The sequence below is a fragment of the Sarcophilus harrisii genome, chromosome 2 (assembly GCF_902635505.1).
Source record: "Sarcophilus harrisii chromosome 2, mSarHar1.11, whole genome shotgun sequence".
Taxonomy (NCBI): domain Eukaryota; kingdom Metazoa; phylum Chordata; class Mammalia; order Dasyuromorphia; family Dasyuridae; genus Sarcophilus; species Sarcophilus harrisii.
Genome location: NC_045427.1, coordinates 612,797,744 through 612,820,728, shown reverse-complemented (window position 1 = coordinate 612,820,728; position 22,985 = coordinate 612,797,744). Strand labels below are relative to the sequence as shown.

Genomic DNA, 22,985 nt, shown 5'->3' with positions numbered 1-22,985 from the left:
CCTAAACTCAATCCTGAATCTTTGTAAAGAAAGGTTTTTAAAAGTCAGTCAACAAATATCTATTAGGTAACTCATTGGATAACGTACTAAGGACTGGTGATATAAAGAAAGGCAAAATAGAGAAGCTCATTCTAATAAGGAGAGACAATATGTAAAAAAAAAAATTAGATACATATAAGTTATATATATAGAGTAGATGGAAGGATCTGGGAGAGGGATCCTGATGACTGGGATCAGAGAAGGGGGTGGTATGTGGAATGACCTGGAAAGAACTTTTGCAGAAGCTGAGATCTGAGCAAACTGAAGTTTTAGAGGAAGCCAGAGAAGCCTGTGAGTAGAGACGAGAAGATAGAGGATTCCAGACATAGCAGAGGAAAGGCAGGCAGGGAAGGCAGCCAGAACAAAGGCTAAAGGACAGTCTTCTTCCTGCCTTTCCACCAACATGAGAGTGAAGCCATGAACATAGGTTAAGGTCTACTGCATAAATGGAAAAGCAGGACCTGGTTTAAATAAATGGGGAATTCATCCTGGGACAGATAGCTGACTGGATACATCACCTAATCACCTATCTGACAAACATGCTGCCAGTTTCTTTGAATACCAGTCTATGCAAAGATCCCAGATGATTAACTATGCCCAATCCTCTCTCAGGAGAGACCTAATGTCTATTTAAGCACAACATGGTGTAGTAATAAGAATGCTGGACTTAGAATCAAGAGACTTGTGTGGAAGTCCCATTTCTGATGTTCACTCGCTGTGCAATCACTTAATGTTGTTGCTTCTCAGTTTCCTCTTCTGTAAAATGGGTATAACACCACTGGCCTTTTCCACTTGCCAAGATAATGAGGAAAGCACTCTGTCGACCTCAGAGCACTATATCAATGGGAGTTCCTGATGTTCACCATTAATGTGCCTCTCTTTTTGGCAGCTGATAAGGTTTCTTGCAGGCTAACTGTCCCTACCACTTCCATGTATATTGCTGGCACAAGAGTTTGCTGAACTGAATAGAAATCAGGAAAAAAATGAGGGTTAAAACCAATTTGAACGGAAGGAAATATGGAAGGTAGAGGAACAGATGGTATTTTTATTGCAGAACTCTTCACTGGGCAGGAAGTGTAGTTGCAAAGGCATTATTTTAATGTCCTGTTGATTCTCTATGAAGAACAACCTTAATCTGGACGGTTTAGGTAAGAGACCAAAGTATAACAAAATGACAATGACTTTATTTATTTTTTTTATCCTTCAGCAAAGATTGTTTATTATGAATTGGTGGTATAAAATAATCACCCTAGCAAGATGAATAGGTCAAAAAATCCTCTATTAGAGAGTCACCTACACCCAGAGAGGAGTGTGGGAACTGAGTGTGGACCACAACATAGCATTTTCACTCTTTCTGTTGTCATTTGCTTGCATTTTGTTCTCTTTCAGTTTTTTTTAACTGTATACAAATGTGTGTACATATATATATAATAGGATTTAATATATATTTTAATATATTTAATATATACTGGATTACCTGCAATCTAGGGGAATGGAGGAAGGAGAGGAAAATTTAGAACACGAGGTTTTGCAAGGGTCAATGTTGAAAAATTACCCGTGCACATGTTTTGTAAATAAAAAGCTTTAATAAAAAAATTTTTAAGTACTTATATTTTCTAAAAAAAAATCCTCTATTGTTAAATGGAAACAATACATTCAAGACTGAGTCCCTCAGTTGTTAGTGCCCATCATGAATAGATTAGATTTTGACTTTGCCAGGGACTACAACCTGCAGTCCAAACTTTGTTACCCTGTAGTACTATCTCTGATCAGAGTACTCATTTCATCTCAAAGTCTGATATTGGTCTCACTGTTATTTACTTGTAAAGAGGACCAATATGAAAACAATACAGCATCCAACTTAATCTTCTCATAGACTTCTTTTCATTTTTTATAAGTGAAGGGGGCTATTTTAATAGAACAAAGATCTATTTTATTGTCAGCTCTCATTCTATTTGATTCTTGATCATGTTGGTCCATAAATTCTCCATAAAGAATCTAGAAATACTGTATTTCTTCTGGAAATCTTCTTTTAAGTCTTTTAATATTAATATTTCACAGATAACATTGCAATACTAAGACAGTCCCTTCCTTCAAGAAACACTCTATAGGTATAAACTCAGAAGATAGGAGAGGGGAGAATGTAAAGAGAAGGGAATGTCAAAGAAACCCATCACACACTTTTCTAGCCAATTATACAATTTTGATCCCAATGAGTTTAGGAGTGAAGCAAAATCAAACAGATGTAATGACAAAGGCCTAAAGATAATGGCTAGCTTCTCTGCTTTCTGTTTAATTCCCAAGAAAACAAAAAAGATCAAAAGTTCAATCTGTTAAATGTGGCAGGGCTTGAAGGTTGAGGAATGGAGTTGTGTGTGTAGTGATAGAAGTAGTGTTCAATGAAACATTTAAAAATATATGTAAAAAAGTTCAGAAAGAACCACAGACAAGCAGGATGGTTTGCTGCTGTGATATATATATATATATATATATATATATATATATATATATATACTTTTTAATTAAGAAAACAAAAGTATCTCATCAAAGTTAACAATTTCATGTGAACTTTTTTCTTTCCTTCTTTTTTTTGGGGGGTATATTAAACTGTTCATGTTTCTAAAGTTTATGTATTGTAAAGAGAATATTTTAAAAAACAACAACAACAAATGGAGCAAGGCTCTGCTTTAGGCTTTCCCCCATTTCCAGACTTGAAAGGTATGACATCAAAATAAAAATCCTATTCTCTATCTTCCCATGGCCACCTTTGAGGCAACTTCCTGACAATAATAAACATCCTTATACTATAGTAGTTTTATTATCTAAACCTGTAGGTCCAACTCTGCTTAAATAACAGCATGACTTCTTGCTAAATTCAATGTCTTTCACCTCAATTTAGAGCTGGGGAGGGGAATATCTGGCCCACAAGCGGTATAAGGCCTGCAAACTCATTTGGGCTGGCCCTGACAAGGCAACCTCAGGCAATGATGAACTGGAAGCTAGGCACAGCAACTTCCCACTGCTTGAGTTTCTAAGTTAAAAATTTTGTATGACCTGCAAATGAAGTTATAAATATCCAAATAGCCATTGATTTAAAAAAAAAAAAAAAAAAAAAAAAAAAAAAAAAAAAAAAAAAAAAAAGGTTCCCCACTCCTAGATTAGAGTTTTTCTCTCTGATTCCTTTAGATGATCAGCAGAGGTAGACACCTCAGACTATTTAAACTGACTCACTCCTTGATAATCCAAAGTGGCCTCTCTCTTTTCAGACTGTTCATAACGTTTTATCTGGATTTCAGCTTTACACTTAGTATATGCAGCTCTGTTATCACAATTATTTATTTCCATGCACCATATCCCCCTATTCTGTAGTCAGTGGCTTCAAGGCTGGCCGGGTTGTCTCTTTTCATCTTTGCATCCTAAACACTCAGAAATACATTTACCTTACACCCAAAAGGTTCTTGATCAAGCTAAACTGAATTGTCCCTGTCCCAAAGAAACCCACAAAACCTCTTCTAAGAAGTGGGAAAATTGGTATTTTTTTGAGAGGAGAACAATGAAGCAGTATTGTGTTTATGCACTAATATAGGCAAATTGCTTTCACAAGTGGAATGAAAACGTACAGATTATCACATCTTGGACACTAAGAGGTCACAAGTAGCAAACGAATAATGTTTTTATTCCCTTTTTATACTCTACAGCTAACAAGGGTTTATCTGCTGTATCATATACGGGACCCTCTTATCTCTTGCCTTTCCGTGTTGTAACAACCCATGCTGGGAATGCTCCCCCTGGGTTCCCCAGTCTCCTTCAAGTCTAACCTCAATCCCACCTCCTGTCAAGGGCCATTCATGGTCCATTACTCCCTCTCTCCTGCTCCAGGGCTTCCCTTTGACGCTGCCTTCTATTCACCCCAATTGTATCTCGGACATAACTACTTGACTGTTGTCTCTCACATTAGGACGAGGGCTCCTTGCAGGTATCAACAGTGGTTTTTGTCTTTGTATTTTCAGTGCTTGTGCTAGCATTTAACAGATCTTTGAGAGCTGAATGATGGAGGTGAAGAGTCTTTAAAAGTCTGTCTTCCCAAAATGAAGATTCTTTGAATAAATATATGTAATTGAGTTTACTAAAAATGAGTTGCTAAAATTAGTGAAAAGGGGAGGGAACTGATCATGTAGCTAAGCTATCTAGCACATTTCTTCACCAATAAAATGGGCTGGGATAAGGGGAGAGAAGTTAAGCTAATTGCCCTGTAAAGTTTCCTTCTAACTTTACATTTATGATCCTTTGAATGAATTCACCCAAAGAAGACAATTAAAATCATTAAAAGATTCTTGTTATTTTTCAGTCGTGTCTAACTCTCCATGATCCTATATGGAGTTTTCCTGGTAAAGATACTGAAGTGGTTTTGCCATTTCCTTCTCCAATTCATCTTACAGATGAGGAAACTGAGGCAAATAAGGTTACATAGCTTGGAAGTGTCTGAGGCTGGATTTGAGGAATCTTCCTGATTCCAGGTGCAACACTCCATCCACTGCACCACTTAGATGACCCTCATTAAAAGATTTAAAAAATAATGATGACTAGGTAAATGAATTTATATTTTAAAAGATGAACCGATTAACATGTTTTCAAGTCTACAAAAAATTTTGACCACGTGTTTATCTCCACAGATGACCAAGTCAGAGGAAGTAGAAAGTGTTTAGGTTAGATGTAAGAATAAACTTCCTGACTCCAAGGGTTGACTTCCTGACTCATTTCCTACTGACTCTTAGGGTTCCTGGATAATATGGAAGTGGCCCCCATCTGGAGCTGGTGTAATCTCTTCAAATGCTACTCATCTATTCAGATGAAATATTTATTACCAAATGATAATGAACTTTCTACTACTTTAAAATTATACTGTTTCTTATTGCTTCTCTCCCTTGCTTTCTCATTGTTAACAAATATCTTCTCCAGTGCTGGTGACATAACAAATACTTAATAAGTATTTGTTAAATGACTGATTCCTCAAATTCACAAGCCATTAAATCCACTACAAGCTTTTTCCTTTCCCATCAGAAAAGTCTAAAAGCTTTTCAGTCAAGACTCACATTATTAATGAACACCAATTCGTCCAAATATGTACATTTTTCCTGCCTTTGTTACCTTACGCTGATATTCTCTCTCTCTCTCTCTCTCACACACACACACACACACACACACGCACGCACAAAAAAAAAAATCACTAATTAGGGAGACTAGCTGAATTGAATCAATCAATGCCACATTCTTCTTTGCCTATAACAAAAACCACTCTGTTTTACATCCTGGCACTGTAAAGACTCCAGTACAATCCCTGGAAGGAGAACAAAATCACTGTGGCATACTAAGTACAGAGGACGGATTTCCTCCCCTGAACTGAGATAAATAAATAAGCGAACACCAAAGTCAAGTCATGCACTACAGCAGAGAAAACAGCAGATTTTCAAGATGAATAATATGTAAGAGCTCTGTGCTACAGGCATGCAACAGTAAAGGTTAAGAAAAAATATGGAAATAGACCCCGAGTAGTAAACTGAGGATTTTGGATAGGAATGGTGTGAGGTAAAAGACTTCTTGTGGTCATCAATTCACAAATCTCAGGTACAGGGTTCCAAAGCAAGCAAAAATGCACCTGAATACCTGAAATAAACTATTTGATAAAAACCAAACATGAGTAACCCATTGAATCTGCTTTAAACAAGTGAAACTTCCTTCACATCTCTTGCATCCCCCTCTTTCCACTCATAGAATCACTGCACTAACTTAAGTGTGCTGCTGATCCAGACTACTACAAAGATTTCCTAACTGGGAGTTTCTCTCTCCTTCTATCTTTACTCCACAGAGTAGTCAAAGCAACATTCCCAGAGCATGGATATGATCAGGCCACTCTAGACTCACAGAACTCTATTGCCTCTAGAACCAAATACAAACTCCACTGGGAAGCACTCAAAATGCTTTACTCTCTGGCTATAGATGTCTTCCAGGTTTATTATATAACACCCCCCTTCACTTCAGACCAAAAAAGTCTTCCTGCTATTTGTAAGACACTGAGATAAGCTGGTCCTCAGGGAAAAGTTAGCCAGTGCATCAATGGACAATACTCAAAATCTTTCAAACTTGGCGAGGTCTAGTTTTAGTTGTGCCCTTCCAAAAGTTTTTGAAAATCCAGTCACTTCTGTTCTGTGATTAAACATCAGAGAAAATTTTAGGGGAGAGTAAGACAGTATCATAATTTTTTAAAATTTTAACTTTTTGTTACATTTTAAGCTCCAAACTGTTCTTCCTTCTCTCCTTCCCTCCTCAACACTATTTGCCACCATTTGCCACAGATACACACACACAAAAAAATCATACTATACATACACATCTATCAGTTCTTTTTGTTTTGTCTTGGAAGGTGGTGGTTTCGAGGCAATTTGAGTTAAGAGACTTGCCCAGGACCACATATCTAGTAAATGTTAAGTTTCTGAGGCTGGAGTTGAACTCAAGTCTTCCTGACTTGAGGGCTGGTGCTCTATCTACTGTGCAATCTAGTTGTCCCATATCAGTTCTTTCTCTAGAGGTAAATAGCACCTTTATTCATATGTCCTATGTAGCTGATCCCATCTTCTTTAATAATTTCTCAGTAATACTTAGTAAGCATCCATTGTGCAAATAACTATATAGATATTCCTAAATATGCAAAATTTCAGTGTCAAAAAATTGACATATTCAGCAGACATTTCCTAAGACTAATACTCAAGAAAAACAAAGACTTGCTAAATTTGACTAACAGAATGAAATCTGAAAGTTCACTATTTCATCAATTCTATGGGGAAAAAATTCCCTATGTCAAACTTAGAAGGAAGCCCTGAAAATTCAAAACATGCATCTTCCATTTAAAAGTATGAGTCAAAAGAAAAATAGGGACTGATATAAATAATTTCCTATAGAGTTCTTTTATGAGAAAAAAATCATGGGAAAAAAATAAGATTTCAGCTTTTAAGAAGTTTTAGAAAATCTAAGAAAACATGTAAGAAAAGTCTAGGTGCATATGTATGTATGTTTGTCTACATATGGTCAGAAAGAGACAAAAATATACATTTTACAAAAAAAATCCATATATTACTTGCCCATTTATTCAATAATTACATACTATATTTACTTCATTCCAAAAGGTATATTAGGCACTATGAAGGAAACAAAACAAATAAGGTACCTCTCCCCAATAAACCAGGCAAGAGAAATATATAAGAGACAGGCAAAGTATGTTTGTCTAAAATAGAAAGTATAAATGAAGGTTTATCAAATGATCAAGGAATGAAAAGGAAGAAGGAAGAGGAAGGAAGGAGAGCAAAACTGGTACTGAATTTAAAGATATCCTGGCTTCTAAGAGGCATCACAGAGAATGTGTACACGCTCAACAGTCATTCACAGCAGAGCTAAGTTTCTTGTTCAACATGACCCTTCCATTCAGGAATTTCTCCAGTCTTTAAATTTCCCTAATAAGGTTCTTAGATTATTTTTCATGGTAAGGCCCAGATTTTCCTTCAATAAGAATAGGTTGATATAGTTGGTTTTTTGCTAGAATTCAATGACTCTTTATATAATGGCATCTGTCCGCAAAGCTGAAGTCACTCAACTAGATGAAATTAGTAGATTACATACTAGTGGCTTACTTCTACCAGTTTCATGCAACACTGTCCAATTAATCCATTATTTCTACTTCATCTTTTGTCACAGTTAATGAATTTTTAAGGTTATAAGGTCTTATAAACAAAGGATAAAGAGAAAATTACATTGCTGGACGAAGAAGTAATAAAGCAAAATACAAATGAAATGTCTCTAAGGAATGCTACTAAAAGATATTTAGCAACTCTGCCTTCATACTTATAAACTCTGACACTTGCCATGATTTCCAGACACAGCTCCATAGAAATGTGGCATCTGCAACCCTCATTTGAACCTAAAATATGAACATGTGTGGGTGTGAAAAGAAATGGTCTTGGAATCACTTGCAATTTAAAAAATATTTAAAAATTCTTCTAGTTTCCTTACATCCTAAAGATGTTTCCAGGTGTCTTGTGCAGTTTTTTTTGGCCAGGATATAATAATTCTTTGTCCAAAATAGAAAATATTAACCACAGTGACACAAACTGGCTCCATCCAGGTGCACCAGTAACTTACTTCAAATGAGGCTTTATGAAATTGAAAAAGGCTTCTGGCAATCTCATTTGAGAATTCAGGAAGATTGTCCAACCACAACTATTCCACCTTTCAGCTGCACTAATAAAGGCCAGGGAAGTTACCCATCTAAAATGGATTGGTGACCCAAGTAAAAAGCAACTACTTCCTCTTTTCAGTGCCTCCTTCTCTGACATCACTCCAAAGCCCTGGGAACTACCTCAGTAACACAGTTCTCATTTGAGAAGTTCTCTAACTTACACAGCAACAAAAAATTAGAATCATTTTTCCTAAGATTAAGTTCCCTGAGATCTCTGAGTTTCCTCTTTCCAGTCTGTTTTGTTTTTCTCTGACATCTAAATAACTAGAGTTTTTAGAATTTAGAAATGGATGTCAAATTTCAGGGTCAAATTATACAAATAGGATAACAGTACTTTAAAATTTAACATCTATGATAATACAAAAAACCAATAATCATCAATACCACAACTTCTAATGGGAATAGAAAATACTGCAAAATTCTGCTTTAGAAGAATTTAGCAGTTGTGTGTCTGATTACATAAATTACATTGTATTAGTAAAAAGAAAATAATGTAAATAGTTGAACAACAATATAGTATTCCAACTAAAGAGATTCCAACAATGAACCAAAGCTTGGACAGACTCAAAAGGAGCTCAGAACATTCAACTATTAAGACCAAAATTTAGTAACTTGGAAGAGTTAATAGTGAAGTTAGAGCACCTCTTGAATTAATCAGACTGCCAATTAAAACATTAGGGATGTGCTGTCTGTGAAGTGGAATAAGAGTGATTCAAACACTTACTTTGAGAGCACAAAAGATACAGGAATCTCCCATACACTTGTGAGTAGTCAGTTGCCTAAAGCTGCGACGGAAGATGTCCAAATGCCATAGAACCTGAATGGAAGTGGGAAAACATATCAACATTCTGCACAAAAAATGCCCTCTACCTTAATACTCAATCTTATGAAGAATAAAACCAACCTATATCACAATGAAGAAACTACTTTGGGAAGAGAGAAAAGCAGAAGATATTCATTAGTATGTCAGATAAACATCAAAAATGATTTAAAAAGAAGAGAGATAGTAAGAAGGGCACACAGTAACAGAGAAACTATCATTTTTAAAAGAAAAAAATGAGAAGCACACATGATCATGAGAGTCTAAAAATTAAATCTAGGGAAGGAAATTTGGGCAGTGAAGGTTTACTATGCTGAAAGATACAGTAAGAATAAAAGATTTTTTTAAAAATTACCTCAATATGATGAGTTTTGTATTAGGCCCTTCAAGTTTTGTTTTCTTACCTTTTAGAAAACTCTGTGTCTACAAAGGGAGAGTGAGAGGTCAGACTATTTTCTAAAGAATGTAAAAAACAGAAGTTGAAATCCCTAGAGAGCAATATCTCAGGAGTCTTCCCTTGTATAGAGGGTGTGTAGCAACATCAGATAGTATTAAAAGGCAGAAAGGATTCTTCAGTTTCTCTTATGGCAACTGTTTAGTAAGTTCCTTTGAAACTTGAAATACTGAAATATATCAAAGCCACTGATACTTCATACTTTTCATCCCACAAATTTAAAATAATAAACCATACAAATAAATAATGGTTTTCAATCTGTAAAATGTTAATGGTTTTTTAACTTTTTAAAAATTGAAACATTTTATTGGTGTAAAAAACCTCCAAGTGAAGAAATTCCTTCTACGAAAGGGATTCTGCCTCCTTTGCAGTTTATAGATTGACAGCTGAGTCATTGAGAAGGGAAATCACAAACAGAACGTCCTGGGGCAAGATTAGAACTCAGAATTTCGATTCTACAGATAATGCTCAGTGAAATACACAATCCACCTCATAGGTCAGTTGGAATAGATTCCTGCCCCAATTATTGTTTAAGAAGGAAGCACATAAATGATAAACTATGATAGACTTGGCTCTTCTCAGCAATGCAGTGGTGCAAGGCAATTCCAATAGGGTTGGGATGGGAAATGCCATCTGAATCCAGAGAAAGAACTATGGAATCTCAATATGGATCAAAGCATACTATTTTCACTTTCTTTTTTGATCTGCTTTTTCTTTCTTGCCATTTTTCTGTTTTGATTATTCTTTTATAACATGACTAATATGGGAATATGTTTAGAATGACTGTATGGAAAAGTCTCCTACAAAAGGTGGGTTTCATGAAAGTACTTACAAGCAAGAATCTCTCTAGGTTTGCCTCTCAGAAGCCTTGAAACATTTCTTTTCTAAGGACTTGAACAATGGACACGGATTACAAAGTGTCTGTGATTTCATAAAACTAGAGAATTTGAGAATTGAAAGGAACTGTGGAAGGTTTTGTAATTCTTCCACCTTGTTTAAACATATGAGGAAGAGGAGGTGCTAAGAGACCTGAAGACTGGCCTAATATGGCACAGCAGGTCCAGAATCAGGGACCTTAACTCCCTGGTCAGGGCTCTTTCTACCATAACATGCTGCTTTTCCCCCCCAGAGTATTTTACTTGTTCAATTGCTACAAGGAGTGCATAGGGGGCATTAGACTTCAAGGTGAACAAAATAGGTTTTATTCAGATTCTTTTACTTTGTACAAATCAAAAGAATTAGGAGGTGAAAAACAGCTGCTAGATTTCTTGTGGATGTGGCAGGGTGACCCTAAAACCCTATGGTCTCCTGGGTCAGAACAATCTTGACACGTGACAGCTCCAAGGAAGGGGTTAGTAGCAAGGAGTAACCACAAAGAATAATCTGAGGGTGGATAATCACTTCTAGAGAATTCACTTTCTAACAGTGCTGTTCAGGCACGTTTGACCAGATGTTGTTTATCAGCCAACACAGAAAAGAATGCTAAGACAGAGAGGAAAAGGAAAGAACTGAATATAAGAACATACTAACAGTATGAAATATCATAAGGCTGCTACAATTCATTTTTTTAAAGTCTTTGATTTGATTTGATTTTTAACTTTTAGAAGAGAAAGGTAATTTTGTTAATAACCGAGTTTCAAGTGAGGAAAACTTTTACTTTTAAGGAAAATATATCTGAATATGTTAACAGATTTTTATTTCCTTAGTTAAAAGAGCTAAAATAAAAAAAACAAATAAAAAAAAAATCAAAATTGTAGCTCTTAATGCTACAAAGAATTTTAAGAGATCTTTTGACCCCCACCTCAAAGTCCCTTCAAACATGGAAAGTATTATTATTCTCATTATACCAATTAGGCAACTAAAGGCCCAGGTAGAGATAAAGAGACTTGCCCAGGATTACAAAGAAAATTAGACAAATAAGGATGGTAGCTTCTGAGATAATAGAGAAATCCTCACATTCAACATTTATACAAATTAACAGAAATAAAACAGCAGCAATTAAAAAAAAAAAGAAAATAAATTTAAAATTCCTTACCTGCAGGGCACTATTGAGGAAGCAGCTATTTTGTCCAGGCTCATTACTAAGACCTTTACTAGGAGCGATGGAAGTTGAACTCCGTGGGGCAAACATTCCCTGGACACTTCCCCGTCCTACAGAAAAATAATTCCTTTTCCAAGACATTGTTCACATAGAGCCCCCAAAACACACAGAGGGTCTTTATCTGCTTGAACCTCCTCTTGCTTAAGTGCTCAACAGAAGTGGAGATGCAGAGTAGTCACTTTCTTTGAGCAAAAGTTTGAGCTGATAACTCCCCACAATGGGCCCAAGTATTTTTCCCAGTCCAGATGAAAGAACTGTCATTCAACTGCTCCCAAATGTAGCAAGATTCTAACATCCAAACAGGAGGAATGCAAACAGAGGGGATCCATGTTCATCTCAAGTGGTAGTTCTATTCACTACTTTCACTAAAGTGTCAACAACTCCACAAAACCCTGCTGAAAAGGTGATGTAATCCTCAGTTCCAGAAACATCCAGGATCAGCAAGAGCCACTTTCCTCCGAACTGAAGACAAGAATCTAAGTAGCAAAAAGCAGACGAACAGGAATGAATTGAAGCTCTCTGGAGCTATAGTTGACTTGTTCCATCATTTTGGGGCTTGAAAAGAACAACTCCAATTCCGACAGAAGAGCAAAAAGATTCCACAACTACCCTGGAAGAAGATGCACATTGTGCTTTGTTTTTCCTTTGCCAAAAATTCTTCTAGTCACCCATCCAGAACATCAGAGAGCTCTGTCTCCTCTTTTCTTCTGTGACTGGAATAGCCAGCCCTGCCAGAGTGCTTTAGAAAGGAAAAAAAAAAAAAAAAAAAGCTTACATCACTTAATGACTGCTGGTTTAGCTGTGTTCTGCCAAGACCAATGTTGCCTCACCTCTCACTACAAAATTGAAACCTTGATATAAAAAAGGCCAACCCCCCCCCCTCAAAAAAAAAAAAACAAAACAAAACAATCAAACAGAAGAAAAAGAAAAGGTGTGGGGCACAAGTCCTGGGAAACTTTTCTGAAATTTGTTTGAAAGGGGTACGCACAGAAGTTGATTTTTAAAAAAACAAAAATAAACATACAGCTTTTCAGGATCAAGCAAAATTGAGAAAGCATATACCCAACTTTCAACTTAAACAGTTTCTGATAGCTCTCTGACACAGAGTTTACAATAAGTAAATGTACCCTATATCATGTACATGTTATATATATAATTATGAAAACAATCTAGAAGCTGGGAAGGAAAAGCTATCAGCCTGGAATTTGTTGTAAACAAGGTTGTTTGAAGAGAAATATTACAAACATGACTATTTTCCCCAGTTTGTCCAAAGTTAAGTTTCACATATTCTCTGCCAGGGAAACAGGAAAGATTAATAAAAATCTTTTATCATCAGGTTACAAGGCTCAAATCAAGAATCTTTTCTTAAAAGTCAACCATGAAAAGAAAGCACCCAATTTCAATTTAAAGTCTTAGAAATATATACATAAAACAGTGTCACTCACAGTGAGGAAAAAAAAAAAAGAATCACCCAGAATAAAAAGTCATAATCTGCAATGGTGGAAGGAATGCCCACACCAATGAAATGTCTTTGAAAAAGATACATACATACTTCAAGTACTAAAGAGCTATGATTTCATCAGTGTGGAAACTCCCCTCTACTGACACAAACATCCATTCTTAAAGCCTTAGATCACTATTTTCGCTAGTTGCTATTACTGACATTCCTTCATCCACTAACTAACCTTCTGGTGATAAACCCCTCCAAACAATCGAGACTGACTCTCTGATGACGCATAAGCTGGCTCATACTGAAGCCTCTCCAGCTGATGAGAAATTGTTTTGAACTTGTGTCTATTGTAACAGCCTTTGAAACCCACAGGGCATGGCAAGATGTTTAGGGTAGGGCTTTAGCAATAGATACAACATGGAGTGTATTTTTACATGTTAATATAAGAAAAACTGAAAAGTTTTATATCAAAGGTGAGTTTGGAGCCAGGTTTAAAAAGAGAGGAATTGATTTAAAGAAAGAAGGCAGAGGATCATCCTGAAGTCAACTCCAGATCCAAAAGTAAAAAGAAAATAACTTTAAATTTAAAACCAACCAACAGAGTGGGTGGGGGATAGAATAAGGGAATAGGAAAATAGAAATGTTAAAGACACCATTTATTAAGGTAATAATTTCACATTCATTACTACACTGTCTCTGCTATTAGCTATGTAAAGTGCTACCCATATTTCAGAGGTAATACAAAAAAAAAACAGATGCAAAAATATCTTAATTAACCAAAATGCTTCCAAAATATCAACTGTTTCATAGGCAGTAAGACATCCATAAGGACTGAAAGAGAATTTTAAAATATACCAAAGAGTGGTATTATTCTAGGAACAGTCATAATATTTATTTCTTAGAAGTCATTATCTGGACTTCTGCTTTGGATTTATGCTTGTTTTATACACATTTGTACATATATCTTATCCTTTCCTTTTTGACTACACCCTGTGAAAAGACAATCATCTTGACCAGTTGTGATGGACCTGGCCATCCTCAGCAATGAGATCAACCAGATCATTTCCAATGGAACAGTAATGAACTGAACCAGCTATGCCCAGCGAAAGAACTCTGGGAGATGACTAAAAACCATTACATTGAATTCCCAATCCCTATATTTTTGCCCACCTGCATTTTTAATTTCCTTCACAAGATAATTGTACAATATTTCAGAGTCTGATTCTATTTGTACAGCAAAATAACGGTTTGGTCATGTATACTTATTGTGTAACTAATTTATATTTTAATATATTTAACATCTACTGGTCATCCTGCCATCTGGGGGAGATGGTGGGGAGTAAGAGGGGAAAAATTGGAACAAGAGGTTTGGCAATTGTCAATGCTGTAAAGTTACCCATACATAAACCTGTAAATAAAAGGCTATTTAAAAAAAAAAAAAAAGACAATCATCTTCTACTTTCATATTCTTGGTACCTAACCCTTATCCAGCACAGTGCTTTGCTTTAGTAAACCTAATAATAAAAAATTCTTGTTTGAAATGAATTGAAATAAAACAAATCACTGAATTAATCCCACTGTTCAACTTCACCTTTGGCCTAACAAGAATGCCAATGAGGTTCATATGGAAAAACAAAAGGTCAAGATTTTCAAGGGAATTAATAAAAAAAAAATCAAATGAAGGTGGCCTAGCTGTACCTGATCTAAAACTATATTATAAAGCAGCAGTCACCAAAACCATTTGGTATTAGCTAAGAAATAGATTAGTTGATCAGTGGAATAGGTTAGGGTCAAAGGACAAAACAGTCAATAACTTTAATACGATAGTGTTTGACAAACCCAAAGACCCCAGCTTTTAGGATAAGAACTCACTGTTTGATAAAAATTGCTGGAAAAATTGGAAACTAGTATGGCAGAAACTAGGTATTGACCCACACTTAACACTGTATACCAAGATAAGGTCAAAATGGGTTCATGACCTAGGCATAAAGAATGAGATTATAAAGAAATTAGAGGAACACAGGATAGTTTACCTCTCAGACCTGTGGAAGAGGAATGAATTTATGAGCAAAGAAGAACTAGAGATCATTACTGATCACAAAATAGAAAATTTTGAATAATTGAAAAGTTTTTATACAAACAAAACTAAATGCAGACAAGATTAGAAGGGAAGCAATAAACTAGGAAAAGATTTTTACAGTCAAAGGTTCTGATAAGGGCCTGATTTCTAAAATATATAGAGAATTGACTTTAATTTATAAGAAATCAAGCCATTCTCCAATTGATAAATGGTCAAAGGCTATGAACAGACAATTCTCAGACGAAGAAATTGAAACTATTTCTAGCCATATGAAAAGATGCTCCAAGTCATTATTAATCAGAGAAATGCAAATTAAGACAACTCTGAGATACCACTACACACCTGTCAGACTGGCTAGACTGACAGGGAAAGATAACGCAGAATGTTGGAGGGGATGTGGGAAAACAGGGACTCTAATACATTGTTGTGGAATTGTGATTACATCCAGCCATTCTGGAGAGCGATTTGGAACTATGCTCAAAAAGTTATCAAACTGTGCATACTCTTTGATCCAGCAGTGTTACTGCTGGGCTTATATCCCAAAGAGATCTTAAAGAAGGGAAAGGGACCTGTATGTGCAAGAATGTTTGTGGCAGCCCTCTTTATAGTGCCCAGAAACTGGAAACTGAGTAGATGCTCCTCAATTGGAGAATGCCTGAATAAATTGTGGTATACAAATATTATGGAATATTATTGTTTGGTAAGAAATGACCAACAGGATGATTTCAGAAAGACTTGGAGAGACTTATCCGAACTGAGGAGTTCTCAGTTCCTGAGAACTGAGTGAAATGAGCAGGATCAGGAGATCATTATATACTTCAACAACAATAAATACTATATGATGATCAGTTCTGATGGATCTGGCCATCTTTAGCAATGAGATGAATCAAATCAGTTCTAATGGAGCAGTAATGAACTGAACCAGCTACACCCAGGGAAAGAACTCTGGGAGATGACTAAGAACCATTACATAGAATTCCCAATCCCTCTATTTTTGCCTGCCTGCATTTTTTATTTCCTTCACAGGCTAATTGTACAATATTTCAGAGTCTGATTCTTTTTGTACAGCAAAATAACGGTTTGAACATGTATACTTATTTTGTATTTAATTTATACTTTAACATATTTAACATCTATTGGTCATCCTGCCATCTAGGGGAGGGGGTGGGGGGAAGAAGGGGAAAAATTGGAACAAGAGGTTTGGCAATTGTCAATGCTGTAAAATTACCCATACATATAACCTGTAAATAAAAAGCTATTAAAAAATTTTTAAAAAGAAATAAATTGGAAAAAAAAAAAAAAGAATGCCAATGAGAGAACAAGAGAGAAATTCTAAAGTAAGGATGTTTCTGGAAGGGGATAGCCCAAGGCTTATCCAGTAGAAGGATCTTCTCCAAACATGCTAAAATTGCAAATACAAATACTAAGTTTCATTGTGACCAAAAATTATCACACATATACAGAGTCTATGTAAGCAACAAAATGAAGAAAATAAGGACAGCATCAGGAAAAGAGTCAAAGGGTTACAAAGTAAACATCTCGTATCATTTCTTTTCTAGGTATGACAGAAACTAAGATGATGAAAACAGTAAAGATTAAAGTCAAGAAAAGCAGCAACAGATGACCCAAAGAAATAGTTATTTGTCCAGGGTATGTAAAAGAAAAATTGAGATAATTGGTCTGTAAGTTTTAAATCTATGATGCTGTGATACTACAATTTAATGACTTGCTCATAGATGTATAGGTATAAATTTTAGTTTCTCTGAAAGTACACAATATTTCTAATCTGTACTTCAAAATTTAGTACTTAATTAAATAGCTTATTGTTCTCCAATTATCTGTCTCTTGTCTCTCCAACTAAATGTCTCAAAAGAAGAGATGTGCCTTAAAATTTATGCTATATCTCTTCCACTGCAACAAAGCACAGAAACAATAAATGTTTCTTAGTGGCCAATATGGCATTAAAAATATGCCCAGGTTTCTGGAATACAGCAGAAAAACTCTTCCCATACTTCCTCAAGGGCACACCCTAACACAAAATTCACATACTCCATTCAAGTTTGCTAAATAGCTGTCAGCCTGTCAAACTTCATTCCTACAGCACAACTGTGACAAAGGAATGTCAAGTACCAAGCCTTCTTTTTGCAAACAGCCCAAATGACTTGGCAAACAGGTATAGTTTCCAGGATCCACTTTAATAACCTCCTGAAACTTACCCACGGAATACAGTCTGAACATTAAAATAAGAAAAGGGGGGAGTGGGGCCAGCTGTGAAAGTCAGTATCATGCAGACCATAAGTTGAAGAGAACTACTACTACTTTTTCTTCTTCTTCTTCTTTTTTTTTAAACTTATATCATACTGACTAAAAACCATTACATTGAACTCCCAATCCCTATATTTATGCCCACCTGCATTTTTGATTTCCTTCACAAGCTAATTGTACAATATTTCAAAGACTGATTCTTTTTGTACAGCAAAATAACGTTTTAGTCATGTATACTTATTGTGTATCTAATTTATATTTTAATGTATTTAACATCTACTGGTCATCCTGCCATCTTAGGGGAGGGGGTGGGGGATAAGAGGTGAAAAATTGGAACAAGAGGTTTGGCAATTGTTAATGCTGTAAAGTTACCCATGCATATAACCTGTAAATAAAAGGCTATTAAATAAAAAAATAAATAAACTTATATCATACCTTCTCTAGGTGTATTAGAAACTAAAGGTTGTAAACAAACAAGACAAAAATGAAAGCCAGTAAATTTAGCAACAAATGAAGGGAGACAGACAGTTGTCAACTGGTTGCCCTGAAGCTACGATTCATGAAACAAGAAACTATCAGTACAGGATAACCTTCCATATTATGAGGAAGGAAATTGTATTTCTCATTATAGAACCCAAATAATTTGGAGAAAACAAGCAAGTTTTATCTGCAACAAAACAAAAATTAATTGCATTTTGCTGAACATTAACAATTCAAATGACAATATATAGATATAAAGATAAAGATATATAATGTATAGATACACCCACATACATATAAGATCATGGCAGTAATAGATGATGATGATACTGAACTAAGAAATACTGCAGGACATCCCAGCAAAGACAAAACAATAGGGTAATATAAATATTAAATCGCTGGAAATGAAGGGAACATATTAACTGTAAGAAATCTAGAAAGGTGCTAAAAATTTCAAAATAATAGCTTATCTAATTAGAATAACCCAAATTTCAATCTAAAATACAGTATAGCAAACTAAAATTTTTTGTCTCTAATGGAGTAAGGCAAACAAGAGGTTAAGTGCCTTGTTAAGAATCACACAGCTAGTAAATGTCTGAATCAGAACTTCAACTCAGGTCTTCCTGATTCCAGGCCCAGCACTCTAACCCCTTAAAGGTAAAAGGCATGTTAAAATTCATCTAGAATAAATCTCTTCATTTTACAGATGAAGAAATTGAAGATGTGATGGAAATAATTTCTTCAATGTCACACAGACAGAAAGGGGCAAAGAAGGACTCAAGCTGAGGTCAGGGGATTCAAACTCTGCCCTTCTTTCCCCTGCTCTATATATGACCCTCCCACCTCCTCAATCTCTTTTCCTATTTTTCTCATCCTGGGCACGCCAAACTCCTGGAAAAAGCAACGGACATTCGATGTTTCTGCTTCCTTACCAGTGACTCACTCTTTTAACCCCTTTTATTCTGGCTTCCTTTATCACTACTTTAATGAAACTCATCTTTCTGAAGTCATTCCTTGTCTTATCACCAAGCCCAGTGGCCCTTTCTCATCCTTTTCTTTTTCTCTGTCTCCCTAGAATGTGACACTGATACTTGTCCCTCTGCATCACTCCCCCTGTACTTATTATGACACTGCACTTGCAGGAAGTATTCCTATTCTCTTTCAAGCCTTACCACTGCCTTCAGGATCTTTTTTTCTTACTTAGCGCTTTCTCTAGCATCTTCTCTCTCCACAGGATCATTTTCCTTTGTTTATAAACATAGAGATCTACTATTTCTAAATATATATATTCCTTTGACTATTAGCCCCTCTTCCAGATACCATGTTATTTAACAAAATGTCAGAATCAAAAGAAGACTTAGGTATTCAACATTATCATTTAAAAACAAACTCAACACTAGAAACAAGTCCTACAGTTCATTAGGGGAAAAGCTACTCCTAAAACCTAGGTTACTTGATTCCTGATCAGGAGATTAGAAAGAAGTAAAAGGTTGTACTACTTCAATGAACCAAATCATGAAGATTTGGCTCCACAGTGATTTTAGATGTTAAAAGGAAAGAATTGTATAAAAAATGGAAGCAGAACTATATATGATAAAATACTGCATTTGACAGTATTTAGACATATTAAAAATGGCATTAAAGATGACCTGTTACTCTGTTTTGTATCTGCAACTCTAGAGACCAATGGACATTTTCTGTATGACTTGGAGGTAAGCCCTTCTCTGTATGTCTTATTCCCCATTAGGCTATGAGCTCCTTGAGAGTGGAAATGGCCTTGATATTCTATTATATTCCCAACACTTAGTACAGTTCTTTGCATACGAGTTCCTAAAAAATGCTTTTTCTTAACAGTTTTGATATCTTTTGTTGTTATATCATCCAAATTTCCCTTGTCTCTTCTTCTTCCCTTTCCCAGAAGAAGCCACTCTTTGAAATGAAGAATTTCTTCAAAATATAAAAATGATAAAAAGGAAGATGGGGGAAAAATTTGGCAAATTATCAGTACATTGAAAAAACTCACATTATTTGTAACGTTCCACAACCATGGGCTGCCACTATTGCAAAGGTATTTTTTCATATCTCTTCTTTAGAAAATTTGTACTTTGACATTTCTCAACATTTATTTTCAATTGTTTTATGGTGGTTATTCTTTCCTTTACCTGTCAATGAACATTTTATGAAGCAGAGACTGATTGCCAGAGTCTGCATCTGTTGTCATGCATATTATTTTCCTGGCTCTGCTTCCTCCCGTTGGTCTTGGTTCATATATTTCTTTCCATGCTTCTCCTTTTCCCATCAAGTTCATTATTTCTTATAACAAAACAATGTTATCTTGGATTACATTCATGTACCACATCTCCCAAACAATGGGGGCCCATCTACTTTTTTTTTCTAGTCTTTTTTGTTACCACAAAAAGTGCTGCTATCAATACTTTGGTGCAGCCTTTCTATCAAATATGAAGGAAAAGAAACCTGAATCAACAGATTATTCCATACCACTGGAAAGATAAGAAGGGATATTCCAAAAAAACAAAAACAAAAAACCCAAAAGAGGTCAAGCTAAAACCTCAAATCATCCATCTTGATTAAAGGAATGAAAAAAAAAAGAGAAAGTCTGAAACAACCTCTGTGGGGATACAAAATTAATTTTGACTAGAAAACTACCTTGCTGTAGTTTAGAGATTCAGCTGAGATTAGACAACATCAATTTGTGATGGAACCAGTCAACCCAGTTGCAAGACTCTCTCCAGTTCTGTTCAGTGAGATATAAATAGGAGCAAAGAAAGGGGATTTGGGTTTGACAGGAGTGAGCAGTGACAAAGAAAAAGAAGCAAGGAAAATGAAGGTAGAGAATTGAGAGGAAATGGTTCTCTAAGGAGACAAGAACAGAAGGGGAAGTGTTCAATGAGAAGGAAAGATTATAGGTCATGGTAAAAGTTTTACAAGGAGAAACAAAGTATAGGGACAAGAAAAAAAAACAAAGAATCTAAACAACTCTATTACAGACAATGAACAAATTAAAAATAAGCTATCAAACAAACAAAAAAATCTCTTAACTTAGCCTATTCTTAACTTGTAAGCAAATTCTATCAAACATTTAAAGAAAATTAGTCCTTATATAAGTTGTTTGTAAAAGTAGAGAAAACACTTTACCAAACTCCTTCTGAGACAAATATTGATCCTGATATACAAATAAGGAAAAGAGAAAGAAAACTGTAGGGATGATTTCAGAAAGGCCTGGAGAGACTTACACGAACTGATGCTGAGTGAAATGAACAGGACCAGGAGATCATTATATACTTCAACAACAATACTATATGATGACCAGTTCTGATGGACCAGGCCATCCTCAGCAACGAGATCAACCAAATCATTTCTAATGGAGCAGTAATGAACTGAACTAGCTATGCCCAGAAAAAGAACTCTGGGAGATGACTAAAAACCATTACATTGAATTCCCAATCCCTATATTTATGCACACCTGCATTTTTGATTTCCTTCACAAGCTAATTGTACAATATTTCAGAGTCTGATTCTTTTTGTACAGCAAAATAACGTTTTGGTCATGTATACTTATTGTGTATCTAATTTATATTTTAATATATTTAACATCTACTGGTCATCCTGCCATCTAGGGGAGGGGGTGGGGGGGTAAGAGGTGAAAAATTGGAACAAGAGGTTTGGCAATTGTTAATGCTGTAAAGTTACCCATGCATATATCCTGTAAATAAAAGGCTATTAAATAAAAACCAAAAAAAAAAAAAAAGAAAAAAAAAAAGAAAACTGTAGATTGATTTCACTACTGAATATCAATGCAAAAAATCTAAAGAAAATAGCAGAGAAATTATAGGATGTAACAGAAAATATTAAAAGAAGATAAACAATTTTATTTTTTATTTGAGTTATATGTATTTTTGTCCAAACTTATGATGTCATAATGTAGGGAACTGGTGGAGTGAAAACTATATACAATCAGAAACACATCTCTAAATTTCATCTCAAGAGAGTCATACCATGTTGTTTCTCATTAATCTTATGGGCATCAAAGTAGATCCCATTTTATTTCATTATTTCTATAAATCCTATGTATACTGGGGGGAGAGGAGCAGTGATAAGGGCATTTGGAAGAAATGGCATAGGAAGATCATATTCATTTTTGATTCAACTTCCTTCAAGTAGAAGAAAAAAATATGTCATTAAAAACATTCTTGTTGGGGGTAGGTAGGTGGTGCAGTGGATAGAGCACTAGCCCTGAAGTCAGAAGGATCCGAGTTCAAATCTGGAATCAGACACTTTACACTGCCTAGCTGTGTGACCCTGGGCAAATCACTTAACCCGAATTGCTTCAGCAAAAACCAGAACCCAAAACAAAAAAACCCATTCTTGTTCATTTTAATAATTCATATCACCAGTTTATATATTGCAAGTATTTCTTCCCCTATACATGTCATTACAGGTAAAATTTCATCCATTATAATGAACTCTAATATCTAATTTTTTATAAATTAACGAGTACATTGCTAGAAATCATGGTCACAGCCTTTAGGAAACTGAAGATGAACTACCTGAAGAAAAGCTATACTTTAAAAAGTAGAAAACATGAATGTGAACAATTTTAAAACATGAAAAAATGCTCTTAAACTACTTTTGCAAATGCAAATTAAAACAATTCCAAGGTTTTGACAGTTATATTTTCAACAAAGTACAACATATGCTTTGCTACTAAGTCACAACTGTGTCAGCTGTGACAATGTCCCAGAGAGAACCATTCTGCTATTAAAATAGGCAGACTTCCTGCCACCATCCCCAACTGGAAGAAGTGACAGCATCCTTACAGTTCTGATTTTTTGCAAGAAAAGAAAACCAATGGCTGTTATTTCTCTCTGGGCAGTTGGTATGTTGAAAGGGTAGCAAGAGAAAAAAGTTCTAAACTAAGAGTCAGGACACCTGAGTTGGGGCATTGCTCCTGTCACTAATTTTGCTATGTAGACTTACCATTTCTGGAA

The 22,985-nt window shown here is 35.4% G+C and overlaps 1 protein-coding gene across 9 annotated transcripts in view; it reads right to left on the bottom strand.

Moving 5' to 3' along the window:
* Positions 1–22,985, bottom strand: part of USP54 (ubiquitin specific peptidase 54) — a 118,436-nt gene that overhangs the window by 51,620 nt on the left and 43,831 nt on the right. For all 9 annotated transcript variants that reach the window (XM_003755095.4, XM_031956494.1, XM_031956497.1 and 6 more), the window contains 2 exons: positions 11,636–12,440; positions 9,051–9,143 (listed from right to left, as the gene is read on the bottom strand). In XM_003755095.4, coding sequence (XP_003755143.2) covers positions 9,051–9,143; positions 11,636–11,782 — 240 coding nt within the window. In that variant the 5' untranslated portion in view covers positions 11,783–12,440. The remainder of the gene's footprint in view (positions 1–9,050; positions 9,144–11,635; positions 12,441–22,985) is intronic.